Below are 17,222 nucleotides of genomic sequence, written 5' to 3'. Positions count from 1 at the left end.
TGGATTGCTGTCAGACTGAATGGCAATAAATGAAGATGCAGATATACTGGACAAATTTAAAAAGGATTTTTTGCATACATAGGACTAGATTTTATAAATGGTGCCAAAAAGTCAGCGTTGAAAAATTTAAGTGCTGAGCGCTATTCTATAAAGATTCATATCCTTTATAGAATAGTGCTAAGTGCATAAATGAAGCCTAACTTTAGGTGCCTGCAATTAAGCCTGCTGAAAGCAGGTGTAAATGCCGGTGGCTAAGTTAGGAATTGATCGAGTCTATGATGTAACAATGCATGTAAATTAAGGGAATGCCTGTGGAACCCCTCCTGAAACACCACTCTCCGTGTTCCCTTGAGATTATGCACTATAGGAGTTCTGAGCACGTAACTCCAGTTAATAGCAATTTACACCAATAATTGGTGCTGATTGGCTCAATAATCAATTAAGTTGCATGCACAAATCGGCTATGCACTCTGATGTCCACGCGCAACTGTAGTCGCCATATATAGAATCCAGGGGATAGGGGATAATTTTACAAAGAGCAGTCTGCTTCTTAGTATTACTTAGTTGTTAGTTATTTTAAGTTGCTTGGGGAGTAGTGAACCTTCTAATTCCTTTCCTACACACTTCTACAGACAGATTATTAAATACATGGACAGATGTACTAAGTGGGTTTTGAGTTTATGGGATACAACCTTTGTATATCTAGTTTCGCTGTGTAAAATATTTTTTGTTTAGTCAGTGAAATTAGCACACGTAAGCTGAGAGCCACAAAGCACAAAATATGTCTGCAACTCCACGGTTTCATTTACAGTGTTTTAAATCGCCACACTCCATGTACTTACAATTCTGCATACGACCCATTTTACTTTTTCTGCCGTCTGTCCCTGACATCTAAAAGTAGTACCTTTCAAAGATAATTTTTTCTTGCCTGCAGAATGTCTGCCCAAGGGCACATCAAATGCATACTCCTCCTCCTCATTTCTATAGCACTACTAGACGTACGCAGTGCTCAGAGTGCTGTACACATTACCTAGACTTGTGCCTCTAACTTTAGAACGTACAGTGTCCCATTCTCCATTAGTACATTAGATACACTAACTGCTATAAACAAGGCTCCTTGTAGCTTTCCCTGGTCGAGTAAAGGGACACCGAGTTCAACAGCACCAACGCTCTGAGGCAATGGGGACTCTTTACAGTAATATTAAACACCCGCGCGAGCCTCGCCAAGAGGCGGGGACAGAACTCACCGCCCGCTCTGATTGGCTGTCGCTGGCAATTATAAAAGGCGCCGTAGTCAGAGAGTGATCCAGTGGGTGGTCCAGTGAGTGATACAGTGGAAGCGCCGCTGCGTGCCGAAGGTGTCCGGAGATTGCCGAAGCCGTAAGATGAGCGCTGGGAAGTACCGCAGTTACCTGTGCGGCTCCGCGGAGCTGGGGAGCGACCCAAGAAGCCCGCCGCCGGGGTCCGTGCCCAGGTCCGTACTCGCCGCGCTCGTCCTCCTTGGGGTGGCACAAGTCGGCTGCACTCTTGGATTATTTTTCTACTTCAGAACCCAGGTATATTACCCGTCCGCTCCATCTATCCTATCCTTTATGTTATAAGGCAGCTTTTGCACCAGCGCGCTTTATTTTTTCCTTCTGCGACAAGTTGGCTCAAGGACCAGTAAGCTTAGCCTGAGAAGAACAATGGATGAATGTATTTTTAATTTGGAGATTTTTGTTTGGGTTTTAAGACAAGATTAAAATTTGTTCGGAGTTAGCTTGCTGCATGTATCTTATACTTCGTTCTTCAAACAAGTTTTTTAATTTGTTCTAATGAATTCTTAGAGAAATACAGCCATGTTGTGGATCATAAAATACATATGTTAAAATAACATAGTAAATAGTAATAATATAAATAATAAAGTATAAATAATACTAATTTATTATCGTTGTTATTAACAACATCAATGAAAGGCTAAAAGCATATGCATAGTAACTGAAAACAGAGTTACTTATTTCTAGTAGTTACCGAAGTTTAGGAAGAAAAGCTCGTCTACCTGTCTGATTTTACACCAGTAGGTCTCTAATTTCCTTTGGAATTTAGAAGGAACAGGTATTTCAAGTACCGGTATGTGATCAGCAGTGCAAGGCTACCTCACTGAAAGTTTAAAAAATAATGATGTTCACTGCTGCACTCTGAAACAGTTGAGGGAAAGTGAGAGGGGTCTTGTTTTGTGCATTGAAGTGTGTGCGGGGGGGGGGGGGGGGGATTCGGGGGAACATGTGAGGATGGCACTGGAACTCAGATCCTGCTTTTGGAATAGTACAGGAGCTTCAGAGCAGGCTGCTACACGGTGTTCTCAGGGGAGTCAAGGAGGTGGTGCATGTTTTTTTTTTTTTAAAGGATCTGTCCACGGTGGACATCATTTCCTGGCTGACCTGCTACTGAAATGTACTTCGCATTTCTCCCTAACTTCATTATACTCATACAGACAATATTTATGAATTCATGCCCTAGGAACAACTCCTAAGGAAAGAAGCATGTGACTGTAAACTTTCAGAGTTAGTGCTCTGCTCTCTATTGGCTTTTGCATCTTGAAGCGCAGCCCGTACTGGCTTGTCAGCTATACTGTAGGACATAACCACTGCAGGAGAAGCTATAAACTCTTGTGTGCCTCCTTCCCCAAATCTAACCATACACACAGACTGTCAGCCCACAAAAATCTGAAGTATAAATAACTTCAAGTTTACTAACATTTTGCCTGCAATCTCAGATCATGTAGCAGAAATTGTTGCATGTCTCTGGGGGGGAAAAAAAGGAGAGACATTCCCAGAAAAGAGAAGTAAAATGCACATTGCAAACACCGTTTTTAGATAAAATGTATTTAAAGCAAAATGGAGTTATTTATAAAATCCTTTCCCCCTTCATATGGTTTGAATCACCGGCCTTTTGAAGGGCAATCTGAGATTTTGCGGAAACAAAAATACTTTATGTAAATCAGCGTGGACTTGAAAATCAAGAGATTTGGAGTGAAGAGTGTGGGGATATCTGAACCAGGTGTTGGAAATGTGGATATGAATATTCGTTATGGGCTGGTAAAGAAAGTGTTTTTGCCGGGCTCTGATTATAGCAGCTAGGATGCTTTATGTGGCTGCAAGGCTTGTTAGAACTAATACTGCATTTGCATTTCTAGCAGTAAAGAGAAAAGTAAAGTATAGCTTTGTTTTTACTAATTTAGTAAAAACAAACCTTTACTGCATCCAGCTCTATTGATAAAGAACAGAATAGTGTTAGCATCTTCTGAATTTCATATTTGCTTCCTAATTTATGATACATGACAAAGCATTGGTTTAAATGGTTTTGAGAAGGCTCTGGTCTTCATAGAAGCTTATTTATCCACTTCTTAGATGATGGCACTGAAATGCAAGAGTTGGAGTTTGGAAAGGGAATGGGACCTATATACTGCCTTTCTGTGGTTTTTCCAACTACATTCAAAGGGGTTTACATATTATATACAGGTACTTATCTGTACCTGAGACAATAGACAGTTAAGTGACTTGCCCATAGTCACAAGGAGCTGCAGTGGGAATTGAACCCAGTTCCCGAGGATTAGAGTCTGTTGCAGATGGTTGGGGGGGGGGGGGGGGGGGAGAAGCTCATTTAAAAAAAATCAGCTGTTGAGCAATTATGGAATTAGAACAGTGATAAATATACAATTTTGAGAAGGAGGGAATGACTGAATTATGTATTGTTAATCCGTGTTCAAGGGATCTTTCCATTTCTTTTAAATTGGACTCCAGGTAAATCATAGAATTTTAGTACGTAACATAAACAGCAACACAGCAGATGACGCAGAGAGACTGAAATGGACCATCTAGTCTACCCAGTAATATGGATAGGGTTGACAGCAACCTCGTCCTATTTAGGTCTAGTGCTAATAAATCCATAGGCAAATATGAAAAAGTGTGTGACCAACAAGACTCAAGTAGATCACCTATAGTAAAAGCACATTGATTTTTTTTTTCTTTCTGTGTGCTTGCTCCTGTTTTTCGTTCTCCTGAATTATTTTATGCATGCACATTAAACCTAGTGGCAATCCTTCTGGTTGTATGCACCTGGCTAATATAGTAGATTTATGTATCTGTCTGTATTCAGAAATCCATCCATATGGAAACAGTTGTGGCAGTGTTGACTGCTCAAGCTAAAGTTTTTGTGATTTAAATAAAATGTTTATACATGACTTCAGAGTAACCAGCATATATTTTCTTATAATGGAAGCATAATTTGTTTCTACTGTGTTTTTTAATCATTTAATTTGTACCATTGTTGATTGTTGCAAAATGATTCAAGGATTTTGAATGATCCAGACAAATATAGATTCATAGGAATATACAAATCTATTTTTAATGATTTGTATAGCTTGTTCTCTAATATTAAAAAGATTAGATTTTGTTAGTCATGATTTCCTTTGAGAATTGAAGTATGTGCTTCTTTATCATTGATATGTTGTGTGTTAGCTACTGAAACACAGCCAACACCTAAAGATTTGTGTTTACAATTTATGCATTATGAGGACAGTACTTATTAGCAATGGCATGTGAGTAAGTTTATTCTTTTATGCATAGATAAAATAGCATCTATGAAGTATAATTATCAATATCCTAAGATTTCCTTGGTGAAGTGAAGCATGTTGTGTAGTCTTTTGATGAGTTCAGCGACCAAATATGATTGTAACCGTCATGGTTGGCACTGCTGCTGGCAAGTTTCAAACTAGTGTTAATTCAACCATTTGTATCTGACTAAATATTGAATTGGTGCAGATGTGTATTAATTTCACACTTTTATATTTCCATAAGCCCATTTGAGACCGAGTATGGCACAATATGCAGATTAAACAGTATTTGAGGTTTTGATGCCCTTTGACTTCGCTTATTTTGTAGCTTAAAGGATTTGGAATTTCAGAAAATTCAGTAACTGAGAATGACACTGTATACTCATTGGAAAATATATCTTTGTGACCAACAATTGTATTTGCATTTTACAATATAACACATGAGAAAAAAGTAACCTGGAACTCACAACAGATCTTCAAGTCTTCCTGAAAGTAGAATTCATTCAGCCTTTTCTCTCTAAAGCAATAAAAATATATTTAATACATATTTGTATAGTGCTGTAATTGTACAATAGTATGATCAAACCTTTTCTGCTAGCATCTGCCTCCCTCCCAAGTACGCTTGAGCTAAAAGGCTCATGAGATTTGTACAAATCAAAAAGGATCATTTTTAATAGACAGCTTTTCATTATGTTCTCAGCTTTGCTGTAGGTGTAGCTTACTTGTGTGTGCACTAGGTCTCTCAGGGAGCCACAGCCAGGAAGCATATGGCTCTCTGATTGAACATAAGAGGAATTTGTAGTACTTCTAAGGATCAGAATTTTCTTATGCTGGGCAAGCCCAAATCTAACTATTTTAATTAAAGCTATTTTCAGCACCTAAGAAAAAACAAGGCTGTATTTTAGTGCTCTGTATCTAGAAGGTGCAGTACAGCTAAGTCAACTTTTGAAGGCTACTGAGTTGAAATGATAGTTTGAATGTTGAAATTTCCTAGAAGTGGCTTTAAAAAAAGAGATTAGGTTACTGATTTATGTGATAAAGACATTTCATGTTTTCGTTTGAACTTCATTTCCATTTTACCCTTTTAGTTTGGATTGGGTAGAGAGTGATTATAAGGTCTGGATATGCAGAAAATGAGGGTATGCATCTCTCTGAAGGATCCCTTCTATCCGTTAATGGCTTCACAGTGATCTAACGTTTACGGATGGCATGGACTGAAATACTGAATTGTCTAACAAATTGTATTAGAAAAGAAAACAACCATGATGAAATCAGATGAGGACACTCCGTACTTTTGCAGCCTCTTATCGTTGGTTAGATTTATTATGCTTTCACCACTCCAACAACGCGTTGAGGTGACTTTATACATTTGGACTATATATGCATTTGCTTTCTTAATATCTATGTATGTCATCAAGAATTCCTATCAGCATTGACCCCTGATGCAGGTGTAAATATGCCAAAACATGGCCCGTGTTGGGTTCATTGAATATTTCTTGGTTTGCCAAATGGCTGTCATACACATGTAAGTATCAGCACAACACGTGTAAGTCAGTATTCAGGACTTACATGTGTAAATTGCCGAGTTTCCACCACTGATTTTTTTTTCACATTTATAATTCTGAAATGGATGCTCCTGCTCCATGTTCTGAAAAAAAAAGGAGAACCTATGCAGAGTCAACGAAAGGTCCAAGGAACAGCGGTGGTGGTCCAGAAAAGGAGGAGAAAAACAAGGGTTCACATGAAACTTTTATTGGAGAATGACCCTACTCGGCTGAGTTTCAGCAGTAGCTTTCTTCAGGAGTCATCAGATGTTGCCAACACAGTCTTCAATGTGAACTCTATGAGGCACAAATCCTTACACAATCTAAAACTGGAGCAAACATCTATGGTGCTGCTGCATGGGGCTATTATTCAAAACCATTTTGAATAACTGCCCATGCAGCAGTACCGTAGAGGATTGCTCCGGTTTTAAAGAAAATTGTGTAAGGACTTGTGCCTCATTGAGTTCACATTGAAGACTGTGTTGGTAACATTTGATGACCCTGATGAAAGCTACTGCTGAAACTCGGCAGAGTAGGGTCATTCTCCAATAAGTTTCATGTGAACTACCTGGTTGCCCAAATAATCAGTCTGCCCCTGGTCAGAATTGACCACTGGCACCACACTTCTCCATTACTTCTACAGTTGGTATAATAGTGGTTAGCTCATTGATTGTCTTTAAGTTTTATAATGCCATGTTTATTTGACTGTATTTTTACAAACACACTTAGGGGCATGTTTACTAAAGTTTTACTAAGGAGGTGAAAGTAATTCTATAACCTACAAGCCCAAATTTACATACCACTTGCACACATAAATGTCTAGAATACTAGGACACAAATGCGCACATACCCATGAAAGTGGCAGCAGGACACCCAAGTACTATTCTACAAATATATCCCATTCTATATGTCAAGTTGCACATGTTAAATTGGGTGCAAGCCCAGTTTACGCACTCAACGAGCCAGTCAGCACTGATAATTGAGTGATAACTAATTATCAGCACTAATTGGCAATAATTAGAATTTACATGCACATTTTTTTAGGCATATTTTAAAAAGAGGCGCATGTAAATTCTAAAATGTGTAGCTGAAAAGGAGGCATGGCCATGTAAAGAGCGTGGGCATATCAGGAGCATTCCTCAAATTTATGCACATAGGTATGATTCCCCTGAATTCTATAACTAAGTTAGGTGTGGTATTTACACCAGATTTTTAGTGGTGTAAATGTCTGTGCCTAAATGTAGGCATGTTCCCCGGCCCTTTGCGTTATTCTATAAACCACGACTAACTTTAGACTCAGTCATTTTTGGATTGATGCAGTGAAAGTGCAAGGGAGCATACGCGTGGGCAGGATATGTATGGGGCTCCCACTTGCACACGTACCTTATGCTCCTGTGCTGTATTTAGGTGCCAGTACTTATGCCAGATGTATAGCTGGTGTAACTGTGGGTGGCTAAATGTTAGGTGTACTGATACCAGGGAGGTTTTATGACAGGAGATGGCATGAGCCTTTCTGGCCCTTTTTGTGGGTGGAGCTTGATGCCATATTGAGTGACACCCAAACATTTTCAGACGCTATTGAAAGCAATAGCAAACTTGTGAGGTTTATATTGTTTTAGTAAACCTCTTTGGTTTTGTATTCGGGGGGGGGGGGGGGGGGAATGTAAGGGGAGTTGGAGTGGGGTTTGTGGAGTTTTTGAGGGGTCTTTAAAGGGAGGAGGGGTTATATTCAAAATGTTTTCATTGCTCCAGAGCTTGCTTTGTTGTTTGCAGTGCTGAATTCAGGATTTCAGTGCCGCACTATATGCCTTTATTTTTGCTTATGATGACAAACAATATCAAAAGCACTTATGACTTCAATGTGTGGATTTTTTTGACAGCTTTTAAAATTTGTTTACCGCGGGGGGGGGGGGGGGGGGGGGGGGGGAATCCTGGGGCATGAGCCACAGTCCCATCACAGATGCTCCGGAACAGCTGACTTATTTTTGGAGCCATGGAAGTCCCTTCAACTCGATCCTGAGACTCAGGCAGAGTGAGGGGCATTCCTAAAGCTGCTTCCTACAAAAAGATCAAGCCTCTCACGGTTCCAAAAACAAGTCTGCAGCTTTGGAGCGACCACACCTGTTGTGGGACTGCGGCTCACATGGCCCCCACCCATGGGCACCAATGGTAGTCTCTTCATCCCCCCAAAGGTAAAAATAATTTTAACCTCTAGTTACAGTTCTGACGGTTCCTCTGTGAACATTCATATGCTGATTGTTTAGAGTACCTCAATATGACGGCTGCACAGGGGAGACAGCTTCAACTTTTTGACATCATGCCATCTCTTGTTATAAAACCTCCTTTGCTGATACCAGGTTACCTAATATTCCATAGTGGAACTTGGGTTATTGGGTTCTATTGGCGAATAAGCTCCTACCTCATGGCCTCTGGGCAATTAAATGGAGGTACCCAGTTGTAGAATTGTCCCTTAGCATGCAAATTAGTGCTTACCGTTAGCTCATAAACATAACTCATGCTGGCATGGCAGCATGTGCTAAGTTGCACACTAGCTGCAAGCCTTGCTATGAGGTAGGGAATGAGCAGGTTATGGGCTTGAGAATGCAGTGCAGTTAGGTGATAACTGCATCTGCGCTAATTATGAATACACTTAAGTCTCGATAAAGAACGTTTCTATGCAGCAACTGGGGACATGCTGGAAATGCACTGAACAGCACACTGCTTTTGCATTTAAAGCAAATTAAACATGGGGTTAAGGGCAAAACTTCATGACACTTGAGTAAACAGGCCCCTTAAATTTGTGTAATGACAGAAACACTGCTTTAGACAGTAAGCTGTTTGGTATGTGGAGGCCATGCAGTGGTACATCTTCTGATATGTCTTTGTTATATGCACCTGGCGGAGCAGGTGGGGGGAAGAGGGGTTGGTGGTTGGGAGGTGAGGATAGTGGTGGGCAGACTTATACGGTCTGTGCCAGAGCCGGTGATGGGAGGCGGGACTGGTGGTTGGGAGGCGGGGAATAGTGTTGGGCAGACTTATACGGTCTGTGCCCTGAAAAAGACAGGTACAAATCAAGGTAAGGTATACACATATGAGTTTATCGTGTTGGGCAGACTGGATGGATCGTGCAGGTCTTTTTCTGCCGTCATCTACTATGTTACTATGAGGCATATTTTCAAAGCACTTTGGGAGGCTAAGTGCCATAGATTTCTATGGAACTTTGGGAGGCTAAGTGCTTTGAAAATAAGCCTCTATGTTATCTTTGATGGTGTATAAGATTAAGGTGCTCAAAATGGTCCAAAAGACCACGTGTTTTGAAAGGCAGAATTTGGACATTTTACACTGCAGTTCATCCATATAGCAAGAGGGCGTATTGGAGGCATATTTTAGGTGGGATTAGGGCGGGCCTAAAATTAGGATGTCTTTCAGCGATAATGGAACGGGAAGAAACAGTCAAGTCTACAAAGAAGGATGTTTTTATTTAGACCTGCTTCAATCACATCCAAGGTACAAAAAGTGCCCTGATAGAGCAGCTGACCACTGGAGAAATGAGGGCATGACCCGCTTCATCTCCAAGTGGTTACAGACCCCTCTCCACCCCCCCCCCCCCAAGAAGTGAAAGTGACAGTAGATACCAGGCTCTGACAGCTTCAGGTCTTATGGCCTTTCCTAACAGAGCAACAAGTATAAAGAGTAGCCTAGTGGTCAGTGCTGTGGACTTTTATTCTATTTTGACATTTATATCCCGCATTTTTCCAAACAATGTTTAGGTTCAATGTGGCTTACAGATACAAATATTTAGAGAAATACATACTGTACTGTGTAGTTGACTGCAATTAAGCATAATCTATTTTACAATAAATTTTATAAGTCAAAACAGAAACATGCAAATTGTTTCACAGTGTTACAGAATGATTAAATTTCAATTTAGTCTTCTCTGTTTACTAAGCCGTGCGGCAATGCAGACACAACCCATTAGCGCATGGCAGCCGCTAACACGGCTTAGTAAACAGGGGGGAGTGTTAAGAAAGATGTACAAAAATATTCAAAGACCATAGATTGGATTAGAATTCATCTTTTTGTTCTAATAACGTTTCAAAAAATGTTTTTAGTGATTTCTGGAAGCTCATATAATCTGGGTAACCTTTGATGCTTTTTGGTAATGAATTTTACCACTTAGTACATTGATTTGAAAAATCAGCTGAAAGGACCGATTTATGTATACTTTTCTTACAGTTGGAGTAGTGAAGAAGTAGGCATTCTCGGATGGAATTAGAAGCAGGAAGTTCAATCAAGGGAATCATGTAATCCGGTGTCAATCCATAAATGTACCTGAATTTATAAGACGTGCAAGCACGATGGCTATTGTAGTGATCTAACTTTAGGTACAGTAGGTTTTTATCTGTTCCTGGAGGACTCAAAATAACATACAATGGAATTAAGTTGGGATTTGTACCTTGGTCCTATTGTTTAAAGTCCACTAAACTGACTACTAGGCTGCCCCTTTGCTCTGCAAGGACATCTGTGTGGCCATTTTTGTACAAATGATGCCAGATCAACTTTTTTGTCTGCTTTTTTTGGCATTCATATTTTGGATGTTTCATTTTGGAAAATGGCTGTTCATTTTGAACGTTTTCGGCTCAAGAATGTCTTTCTCATATAATTTTGAATAGGAAATCCTAATTTTTCCTGTTCAAAAATGGCTATGAGATGAATGGGTTTTTTTTGGACGTTATGGGCTAGATTATATGGCGCCTGAAAATTCTGCATGGAAAAACATACACCTAGGCATATTGTCTAAAGTATGTCTACATTTTATAGACTAGGCTTAAATTTCCACACGGTATATAGAATTACACTGAGTGCCTCTCCTCGTGATCAAATTTAGTCACAGCCATTTATGGCACATTTTACTTGGCGTAAATCCTGATGCCAAAATTTAAGCTTAGAGCGGGTGTATTCTATGACACGCATAGATTTTAGAAACACCCACACCCTGCCCATGACCACGCCCCCTTTTCAACTGTGACTTAGAATTTCACACGCACCATGTTACAGAATACACTTAGCAAGTTCTGCGCATATATCTTAATGCCAATTAATGCTGATAATTACTTGTTAACATCCAATTCACAGCACTGATCAGCTAGTTAATTGTTACATGCATTGTTATAGAATATACTTTGATTTCCATACAGAAATTAAGGCACGATATATAGAAACCGGCAGTATGTGCAGGACGTCCCAATTTTGACTTGGATATTTTTTCAAAAATGTCCCTCTAAATATACTAATTGTAGACAGACCACACGCTCAGTTTTCAAGTGAATCGTTGGCACAAGTGTAGATGGGAATAAGTATGCTATAGTTCGTACATACCTTGTATACTGATTGTCAACTGGACATTTTTACCAAGCTAAATTATAGCCAGTTTTTCAGAAGCCTTGTGATTTACATGTGTAATTCCTGGCTTTTTCACATATAAATGGTGCTTTTTACTCATTGATGACCTTAACGTGTTGAAATTATAAGGTGGCGTGATGTGGGTATAGATTGGGCATGATCTGGACAAATCAAAAATCTGCCCATGTAATCCCTATTTCAGAAAGGAAATGCATGTGTGTGACCTATTATTCCAGCTTCAAGATTTACAGGTGCTTCTTGGCATGTTTAGGTTGCTAGCCCTTTACATGAAGGACTGAGGCCCCCTTTTACTAAGCCACATAGGTGCCTATCTGGTGTATTTTCAAAGCACTTAGACTTACAAAGTTCCATAGTAACCAATGGAACTTTGTAAGTCTAAGTGCTTTGAAAATGAGCCCCTTTGTGCGCCAAATTGGAGTTACCGCCCGGTTACCACGTGGCCCTTGTGGTAATTTCAATTTTGGCGTGCGTCTGCTACGCACATCTGAAAAATAATTTTTTATTTTCTGGCGCGCGTATCGGACATGCGCCAAGTGGCAATTGACGCGTATAGGTCATTACCGCCCAGATTCTTTACCACTAGGTCTATAGCTGGCGGTAAGGTCTCAGGCCCAAAATGGACATGCAGCAATTTTGATTTTGCCGCATGTTTGTTTTCAACAAAAAAATCAGGCCTTTTTTACAGACACGCTAAAAATGGATTGGCACGCACCCAAAACCTGTGCCTACACTACCGCAAGCCATTTTTTAGTGCGCCTTTGTAAAAGGACCCCTAAGGAAGGTATCCTCCCTAGCCCCCTATATTTATTCCCCCTTCAAACTGAAACTAAAGAAAGATATGGGCTCTATAGTTAGTAGCATATAGGTTTGCAAGGTGGTTCACATATATGTAAGCTGCAAAATGCCAGCTTACATGTGTAAATGTGGGCACTTAATTTTGTAAGTTGCCAACTTTTCTCCATCGATTTTTTTTTATTTTTTTTCCCCTATATGTAAATCTGTAAACTGGCTGCTCCCATTGCACATGCCGATTAAAGCACACTTGCACTCCTGGATGTATTTTAAATAGGCTCTAGGTCGGGAGATTCTTTTTAAAAATACCACTGGAACTGAGCATGTTCCAGTGCTCTATGGAAAATGAGACTCTGTGTGTCCTCATAGTACCTCCAGCAATGGTTAAAAGACCTTGGTGCACTAACCTTGTATAAAGAGGAAAAGGTTAAAATTAATGTGCAGAAAACGTTAGCAGTCTTCTTTTATAAGTTACTGTTTCCTGAAGGCTGTTTGTCTTAGCAGTATTAAATATTATTCAGATTGTGATCTGTACTACCATTACCCTGGAGGTAGATGGTGTTTAAAGTGCACATCACGCTGCATTAGCAGTAGCAGTATGCTTTGCAAAATGTTCTTCCATTTTCCTTAGAAGCTTTCCACTGGTCTACCAGGCAATACACTGGGATATATGTAAAAGAAAGGTCACTAATTAACCTTTCTTTTAATAATAAGAGTTGTAAATTCTGAGGCTGCTGTTGAACAATGGGATTGAACTGCTGCCAGTTGAGCAAAGAGCCATAGAATGTTTGCATTGCAAAGGATTTGCTTGGGATAGTTATTGTTCCCTCATACTGATGATCTTATGGCTTTTCTGCAATGTGTATAGCAGTGGTTCCCATACCTGTCATGGAGAAACCCCAGCCAGTCAGGTTTTCTAGATATCCACACTGAATACACATGAGAGAAATTTGTATGCGGTGGAAGTAGTGCATGCAAATCAATCTTAGGCTGAAAACCTAACTGACTGGGATTCCTCCAGGACAGGTTTGAGAACCATTGGTGTAAGTGCCACCAAGGTACCAGTTTGGCAGAGAAGATGGGGGGTGGGGGGGGGGAACACATCGTAAGTGGCAGACCTCTAAACCTTCTTGGATGGAATTGTCAAGCTCGGCAACTTGCTTGATGGCCTTGGTGCTTCATGCACAAAAGCAGCCTAACCAGCTTGCTCACTGTGGCTTATATTTGCAAAGGTGGTGTAGATGGCACCTGCGCTCACATTTGTGTGTGCTGCCTATTTCCAACTGGCAGATGGGTTTACTCCTCTGTGTTTGCATTTGGTAGGACTGGAGGTGTGTTGTGGCAAGGCACAGTCCAGCCAATATTTATTTGCTTAGATTTAGCATACTCCCAACGAGGACAGCTCTGGGCAAAGTACAAGGCAAATAATAAAATACAATAGAAATAGTAAAATAACAAACCAGGACACCACAGAGATCTCTCAGCTAACATGACAAAAAAAAAAGCAGGAACTTCTAGAGTCTCAGGCACAAAACAGCATAAAAACAGACATGAATTGTGGTGGTCTCAGAAAAGCTAATTCTGCAAAAATCATGGTAAATAGCCAAGCTTTAATTTGTTTTGTTTTTTGGGGGGAGCCCAAATAGTTTTGCATATGTTTCAAATCCCATTAACCAACCTTCATGGCTGGTGTGCAGAGGAGAGGCTCACTGGAAGATTATAGATTCATGCCAGCAGTATAATTCTGAAGACAGTTACTCTGCTGCTTTGGTCTCTTAAACAGCATTGTCTCAAAAAACATAGTAGACAAGATCTTAAATGATTCTCTGAAGACTGCCAGAAGCCAAAGTCTCTGATGTTAGACAGATTTAATTTAATACAAAGATTTGTAGCTTGCTATATCCCCTATAGTTCAGAATGAATAACAATTCTAAAAAGAAAAATAACAAAACATACATAAAACCTAACATTCACATAAAAATAAAATTTATTAAAATATAACTAATCCTAACATAACATTAAATTGAAATGAAAAACAAACAGATTGCTCTTCCAAATACATATACTCAACATCATACTAGTGTTGCCCCATGGTATACCCTGGCTCTGCCAGAATTAAAAAGAAAAAAATTATGTCTAGGGGTCATTTTAGATCTCTCTCTCTCTCTGTTAGGGCTCTAATGTCTACTTATTCTCATTTATGGCTTTGTAGAACGTTAACATTGATTCTTTCAATATCTGATTTTAAACAGTTCTTCTATCCCTAATCTTGGTTCAAATAGCCTACTGTAATTCTCTGTCTTTTAAGGGCTAACACAGAAAGGACCAAATTTTATAAATAGTACTTAGCACTATTCTATAAATGGCACTTAAAGGTAGGCGCCATTTATAGAATATCACTTAGTGCCAGGATCCGCAACTACCTTTAGGCACGAGGATTTACACTAACTGAACCCTGGTGTAAATTCTTGCGCCTAAATTAGATCCAGATCCCCTTCCTATATAATAATTCTCACCTCCAACGTTCTATGCTTGGGACCGTGGATCCCTGGCTGCAAGTGGTCTGCGAGGCAGACACGCACGGACGTCACTGATGTCAACACAGCTGATTCCAAGGCAAGGAGAGGAGTAGGGAAACACGCGCAGCGTGTTTCCCTACTCCTCCTACTGCCTCGGAATCAGCTGTCACCCCCTCCCGCGAACCTGTCCATCATCCCCCCGGAACGCCGAAAACTGCCGCCGCCGCCGTTGTTGTGCTACCTTCCCTTCCCGTAGGTTCTTCAATCATCTTCTTAGAAAGTTTAACTCCGTGCGTCTGACGTCAGACGCACGGAGTTAAACTTTCTAAGAAGATTGAAGAACCTACGGGAAGGGAAGGTAGCACAACAGCGGCGGTGGCGGCAGTTTTCGCTGGCACGGGGGGGGGGAACGACAGGTTCGCGGAAGGGGGGTTCGAGGGGGCCGTAGCACGGGGGGGGGGGGGGGGGGGAATTGCCTGCCTAAGGCCCGTTTCCTTGCCTACAGAAACGGGCCTTTTTTACTAGTTTTCTATAACAGTATATATTGCAGGAACACCCTTGATCCGTCCAGGACCCTCCCATCACCACATCCCCTTTTTGGAACTGCATGTAAAATTTATACGCAGATCTGGTTGCACATTTTAAATTAATGCCAATTAGCACTGATTGGGCCCCGTTATCAGTACTAATTGGCTCATTATTCAATTAAATTTCATGCACAAATTGGTTGCACAACCAAATTTGAATGTACAATTTTTAGTTCCATTTATAGAATTTGGGGGGAGGGGATAATGTTTACGGCATTACTGCTAGTTCAAAATTTAACAGCTAGATTGTCTGATTTTGACCACATTAGTTTGATTCTGTTGTCTTTGCGCTGGCTTCCATTTTATTGGGCAGTAAAGATTGAAAGTCTTTGTTTCATATATCAGATTCTTCTTTATATTTTATTTCTGGTTTTAAAACCAGACGTTCCTACTCATTCTCTGTACTCTGAAAAAACTAGAAGGCTTTAATTATGGAACCCTGAACACTGACATGTGTTTACTACAGATCTATAATAGATCATTCACAGTGGCAAGTGTAACACACCCTGTTGCTCAATAGTGTGGATTATTGTGGAACAGTGCACCTAGGGGCACTTTTTTACAAAGCGGCGGTAAACCCAATGCGGGCCTACCGCACACAGGGCCGCCCAGGGCCGTGCCTAGGGTCTCTGGCGCCCCCCTGCAGACTATCAGTTGGCCCCCCCCCCCCCCCCTGCTGAAAATGATCGCTCACCACTTGCCACACTGACAGGAATTGTCAGCAATATTCTTAGAAACAAATTGCTATACATTGCAAAATAAGATAGCAGATGTAAATTCTCAAAGTGGACATATTCCAAACGCTAAAATGAAAATAAAATGATTTCTTTCTACCTTTGTTGTCTGGTGACTTTCTTTTTCCGATCATGCTGGCCCAGTATCTGAGTCTGCTGCTATCTGTCCTCTTAACTCCATTTCCAGGGCTAATTTATTTCTTTACTTTCCTCCTTTCTTCTTCATTTCTTGCTCTATATCCATTTCCAGCAATTTCTTCTCTCTCCCTGGGTCCTGCCCTCCCATCCATGTCCATTCTTGTCCCTCTCTGCCCTTCCCTCCTCCATCCATAGCTAGCAATCCTCCTCTCTCCCCTCCCCTCCATTTCCAGCAATTTGTCCTCTCCCTGGGCCCCCATGTCCATCCTTGTCCCTCTCTGCCCCTTCCCTCCTCCATCCATAGCCAGCAATCCTCCTCTCTCCCCTCCCCTCCATTTCCAGCAAATTGTCCTCTCCCTGGGCCCCCATGTCCATCCTTGTCCCTCTCTGCCCTTCCCTGCTGCATCCATAGCTAGCAATCCTCCTCTCTCCCCTCCACTTCCAGCAATTTGTCCTCTCCCTGGGCCCTGCTGCTGCCCTCCCATCCATGCCTGCCATAGGCGGTCGGTGGCCCAACTGTTTGGGGAGGCTAAAGGGGGCGGGGTTAGGGGTGGGCCAGGGGCGGAGCTTACCTCCATAAGTGTTTGACAACACACAGAAAAAAAATAAGTAAAAATAAAAGTCACAGTTAATACCTTTTATTAAATTTAGATATTAGATATGTATCATATGTCAAAGAATAAAGTGGTTGCTCAAAGCATATACTAAACACAATCGCTCAACTGCAAAACACTAGGCACAACTTTGTGCAAAAACACACTCAGAACCTTACTGTACCATAAATATTACACTGGGCAGAACCTAATACACCAATATACCACCCATACGGAAAATGCAGACCGTCAACAATATGAAACAAGGGATCATAATATCATGATACGTGTAGAGCC

At 40.8% G+C, this 17,222-nt stretch overlaps 1 protein-coding gene across 1 annotated transcript in view; it reads left to right on the top strand.

The window, feature by feature from the left end:
• Window positions 1-1,324: 1,324 nt before the first annotated feature.
• Window positions 1,325-17,222, top strand: part of TNFSF11 (TNF superfamily member 11) — a 106,643-nt gene continuing 90,745 nt past the window's right edge. The window contains exon 1 of the mRNA XM_030200542.1: window positions 1,325-1,556. Within this exon, the coding sequence (XP_030056402.1) occupies window positions 1,386-1,556 (171 nt within the window). The 5' untranslated portion in view covers window positions 1,325-1,385. The remainder of the gene's footprint in view (window positions 1,557-17,222) is intronic.

This window comes from Microcaecilia unicolor, chromosome 4 (genome assembly GCF_901765095.1).
Source record: "Microcaecilia unicolor chromosome 4, aMicUni1.1, whole genome shotgun sequence".
In the NCBI taxonomy this organism is placed as follows: Eukaryota; Metazoa; Chordata; class Amphibia; order Gymnophiona; family Siphonopidae; genus Microcaecilia; species Microcaecilia unicolor.
The sequence above is the reverse complement of the archived record's forward strand: the minus strand, read 5'-3'. Positions and strand labels throughout refer to the sequence as shown.